The following is a 4582-nucleotide window of genomic DNA, read 5'->3' as shown; positions in this document are numbered from 1 at the left end:
TGTTGGTAAAGGATGTGCATGTTAGGTGTGTGTGGTGTTGGTAAAGGATGTGCATGTTAGGTGTGTGTGGTGTTGGTAAAGGATGTGCATGTTAGGTGTGTGTGGTGTTGGTAAAGGATATGTTAGGTGTGTGTGGTGCAGGTAAAGGATGGTAAAGGAAAGATTCTTGAAAGTTTGTAGTCTTTTAACTAATGCCCCCCATTCAAACGTTACTCGAAGAACTCCAATCTCTCAATAATCTTTTCCAAATCTTCTCAAAGTTGTTTGGTGTAAGGAGGCCATTAAGTGTGACTCGAGCCCAAGTCTCAGACTCGAGTCCCCATCTCCGAGATCTGCAGTAGGCGTCACGTGACCGAGGTATTGCGGTAATGCGGTTACGGTCCCAGCCCTAGGTGCATTTCAGGTGAGTTCAAGCTTCTTGAAAATAGAGAGGGACACCTATCCAATCGGTCCACAACTGGAGTGGGTGATGTGGTTCCGTTCATTGAAAGCTATTGTGTGTGTGTGTGTGTGTGTGTGTGTGTGTGTGTGTGTGTGTGTGTGTGTGTGTGTGTGTGTGTGTGTGTTCACAGATGAAGACTGCTGGAGTGGATGATGCAGGTCTGTTCACTGAAAGCTACTGTAACATCTGTAATGCACAACTCATCTCAGAGTCGCAACGCATCGCACACTACGAGGTGAGAATGCACACACACACACACACACACACACACACACACACACACACACACACACACACACACACACACACACACACACACATACCACACACACACACACACACACACACACACACGCACATACACACACACAAATGCACACAAATACACACAAACACACACACACCATCTCTTTACTTTTCACACACAACAATCTTTTGATTATGTCTACCCACATTTCTGCCCTCTGGAGTAGGTTAGCTGTGTGTGTGTGTGTGTGTGTGTGTGTGTGTGTGTGTGTGTGTGTGTGTGTGTTTCTAGAGTAAGAAGCATGCCAATAATGTGTCTCTTTATGATTCATGGATTTATGTGTGTGTGCGTGTGTGTGTGTCTGTGTGTGTGTGTGTGTGTGTGTGTGTGTGTGTGTGTGTGTGTGTGTGTGTGTGTGTGTGTGTATACTAGGGGTCGACCAATTATCAGCCGGGCCGATTATTAGGGCCGATATTTAGCATTTTTATAATAATCGGTATCGGTCATTTTTCCCACCGATAAGCTGATATTGAAATGGATAAAGAATGAAACGCTACTTTGTCTGTAAAGCATCTCTCACTCCCTGCATTTGCTACTCTGTGGTCGAGAGTGTTGTCCCGCCCACTACACCGTCTGATTTGTTAGTTGGCACGAATGCAGCCAATCAGTATCGAAGACTGGACACATTGAAAGTTTAGGATTCTCACTGAGGCAGACTGACTGGGCTTCAGCTGTACGGAGCTACTTTTCGAAGGTAGCCTAAGGAAGGTACCTTACATTGCTAAAGTTGCAATGAATCACAATCATCTACACTGAAGTTACAAAAACACCACTTTGTAAGCTATTGTCTCTTTGATCCGGATCAATAAGTTAAGCTCCCACTTCCTTCATTTAGCGAATTCCCGATTGATGCACGTTAGTTCATCGTTAGTATGCTGTTTAGCTACTAGTTACAAACTCAGGTGTGCGCATTGCGAGTTCTTTGCCTCTGCCTCGTCCGTTAATTGTGAATAACGGGACACCTTGGCGGACGTTACCCCTTATGCCTACATAGTAGACAAGTCCTAAATTATGCGATGGCAAACGTCAAAAAGTCTAGTTGCTCCTTTTTGAAACTGTCAGAAAAGACCAGGCTACAGGCACCCAGGGCCAGCCGTAATTTAATCCGACCTGAAGTAAATCGCGTCCTGAGCTGGCTATTAACATGCCTTTTAGGCTCTCAAAAGTGTAGCTTAAAGCCTACATATGGACACAAATTGCATGCTTAAATAGCCTAAGAACTATTTTAAAACTGTTTTGTTAAACTATTCAACCGTAACACTTGCCATCACGCATGCACCTCTTCCTCTCCCTCTCCCGTGCACTCACACACACGATGGCAAAGCATCCTCTTTGTGACAGGTCCCTTAACAAGCACATAGCCCATTGTGTAGGCCTATACTCTATGAAAATAATTGCTAACACTCAGCTCTTGGATTAACATCATACACAGGATTTACACTTGTGATGCAAGTTGATAGACAATTGTGTATCAAAAGAAGAAAGGAAAGTTTGCATAATTAAATGCTTTTGAATGATTTTTTTTGCAGCATATCGCCTTTACTATCTACCCTCCTTTTTGACAACTGACATATCAGTTTTACATATCGGTTATCGGCCTCCTGTTTTGGTAATAATTGATATCGGTATCGGCCCTGAAAAAAACATATTGGTCAATCCCTAGTGTATACGTGCATGTGTGTCTAAAATATAATAATACATCTTTTTGATTTATGTGTGTGTGTGTATGTGTTTGTGTTTGTGTGTTTCTAGAGTAAAAAGCATGCAAATAAAATGTGTCTCTTTCTGATTTATGGATTTGTGTGTGTGTGTGTGTGTGTGTGTGTGTGTTTCTAGAGTAAGAAGCATGCCAATAAAGTGCGTCTCTTCTACATGTTGCATCCAGAGGATGGAGGACCCCCTTCCAAACGCCTCCGACCAGACAACCCGGTGAGAACACACACACACACACACACACTCACACACACACACACACACACACACACACACACACACACGCATTTCTCTCTCTCTATTTCTATTGGACATATACACACACACTTTGTCTCATACACACACACACAGACACACAGACACACAGACACAGACACACACACACACTCATGTAGATGCCTTTTTGAGTAAAGTGGGTCGAGACAGAGGCTGCCAGAGAAAGTTCATAATAACTCTTTCAGGTTCTTTTTTGTTTTCCATATTTTTTCTGTGTGTGTGTGTGTGTGTGTGTGTGTCTCTGTGTGTGTGTGTGTGTGTGTGTGTGTGTGTGTGTGTCTGTGTGTGTCTGTGTGTGTGTGTGTTTGTGTGTGTGTGTGTGCGTGGGATTTATACCTTGAGGATTTATACCACAGATGTGTGCAAGTGTGTGTCTACGTGCATCCATTTTTGTGTGCGTGGGTGTGTGTGTGTGTGTGTGTGTGTGTGTGTGTGTGTGTGCTTGTGCTTATAAGTGTGCATATTGTTCCTGTGTGTGTGTGAGGGAGTTTCTGTGTGTGTGTGTGTGTGTGTGTGTGTGTGTGTGTGTGTGTGTGTGTGTGTGTGTGTGTGTGTGTGAAAGTGTGTGTGTGTGTGTGTGTGTGTGTGTGTGTGTGTGTGTGTGTGTGAACGTGTGTGTGTGTGTTCGTGTGTCTGTGTGTGTTTAGACAAGTGAGAGTGTGTGTGAGTGAATAAGAAATGGAGTGCACAGTAAGGTAAGCCTCAGTTTGAAATCTCACAGAGTACGTATCAGAGCAGGCTTACAGACCTGATTTACAGAGAACACACACACACACACACACACACACACACACACACACACATAGACACAAACATTCACAAACACTCAGTAACAGCTTCCTAAAATGGGTCAGATGTAAATTAGCTGTGTGTGTGTGTGTGTGTGTGTGTGTGTGTGTGTGTGTGTGTGTGTGTGTGTGTGTGTGTGTGTCTGAGTGTGTGAAACAGTGAGAGAGTGCATGTGTCGGAGAAAGTTTTCCGTTGCGACGAGGACAGACTGTTAATTCATAAGAGAGAGAGCAAATATATCTCTTCTGTAACACACACACACACACACACACAAACACACACACATACACACACACACACACACACACACACTAACCAGCACACACACACTAGTGGTGTGTGCTGGTTAGTGAGGAAATGGGCTGCAGTTTGGTTGTAACCTTGAGCTTCAACCTTGAGGATTTATACCACAGATGTGTGCAAGTGTGTGTCTACGTGCATCCATTTGTGTGTGTGTGTGTGTGCATGGGTGTGTGTGTGTGTGTGTGTGTGTGTGCTTGTGCTTATAAGTGTGCATCTTGTTCCTGTGTGTGTGTGAGGGAGTTTCTGTGTGTGTGTGTGTGTGTGTGTGTGTGTGTGTGTGTGTGTATGTGTGTGTGTGTGTGTGTGTGTGTGCGTATGTGTGTGTGTGTGTGTGTGTGTCCATCATCTCCAAGGTATGTAGGACAGTGGTGTCCTGAAACAGAAATAGGGCAGTGAGCCCATATGAGCTCACCATCACACACACACACACACACACATACACACACACACACACACACACACACACACACACATACACATACACACAAACACACACAGACACACACACACATACACCCACATATATACACACACACACACACACACACACACACACACACACACACACAGTGTTGGGAAAGATCCCTTTCTACATGAAGTGTAGACTAGTTCAAAATTCAGTTCAGAAATTTTAAAATGAACTTGATCAGTTCATAGCTCATGTTTATGTTTAGTGAATGACATGTATGCCAAGCCTAAACTAAACAGCCAGCCACGGGCAGTTCGACCATGACTATGGCTCTGTGTGTGTG

At 44.0% G+C, this 4582-nt stretch overlaps 1 protein-coding gene across 2 annotated transcripts in view; it reads left to right on the top strand.

Moving 5' to 3' along the window:
- Window positions 1–572: 572 nt before the first annotated feature.
- Window positions 573–4582, top strand: part of LOC143123878 (zinc finger matrin-type protein 4) — a 22019-nt gene continuing 18009 nt past the window's right edge. For both annotated transcript variants that reach the window (XM_076285156.1, XM_076285155.1), the window contains exons 1-2: window positions 573–677; window positions 2586–2678. In XM_076285156.1, the coding sequence (XP_076141271.1) occupies window positions 573–677; window positions 2586–2678 (198 nt within the window). The remainder of the gene's footprint in view (window positions 678–2585; window positions 2679–4582) is intronic.

Source organism: Alosa pseudoharengus, unplaced genomic scaffold (assembly GCF_046254945.1).
Source record: "Alosa pseudoharengus isolate Yale_2024_CS ecotype anadromous, Long Island Sound unplaced genomic scaffold, YU_APseudo_1.1 YU_APseudo_1.1_scf_15, whole genome shotgun sequence".
NCBI lineage: Eukaryota > Metazoa > Chordata > Actinopteri > Clupeiformes > Clupeidae > Alosa > Alosa pseudoharengus.
This window is presented reverse-complemented; position numbering and strand designations above follow the sequence as displayed.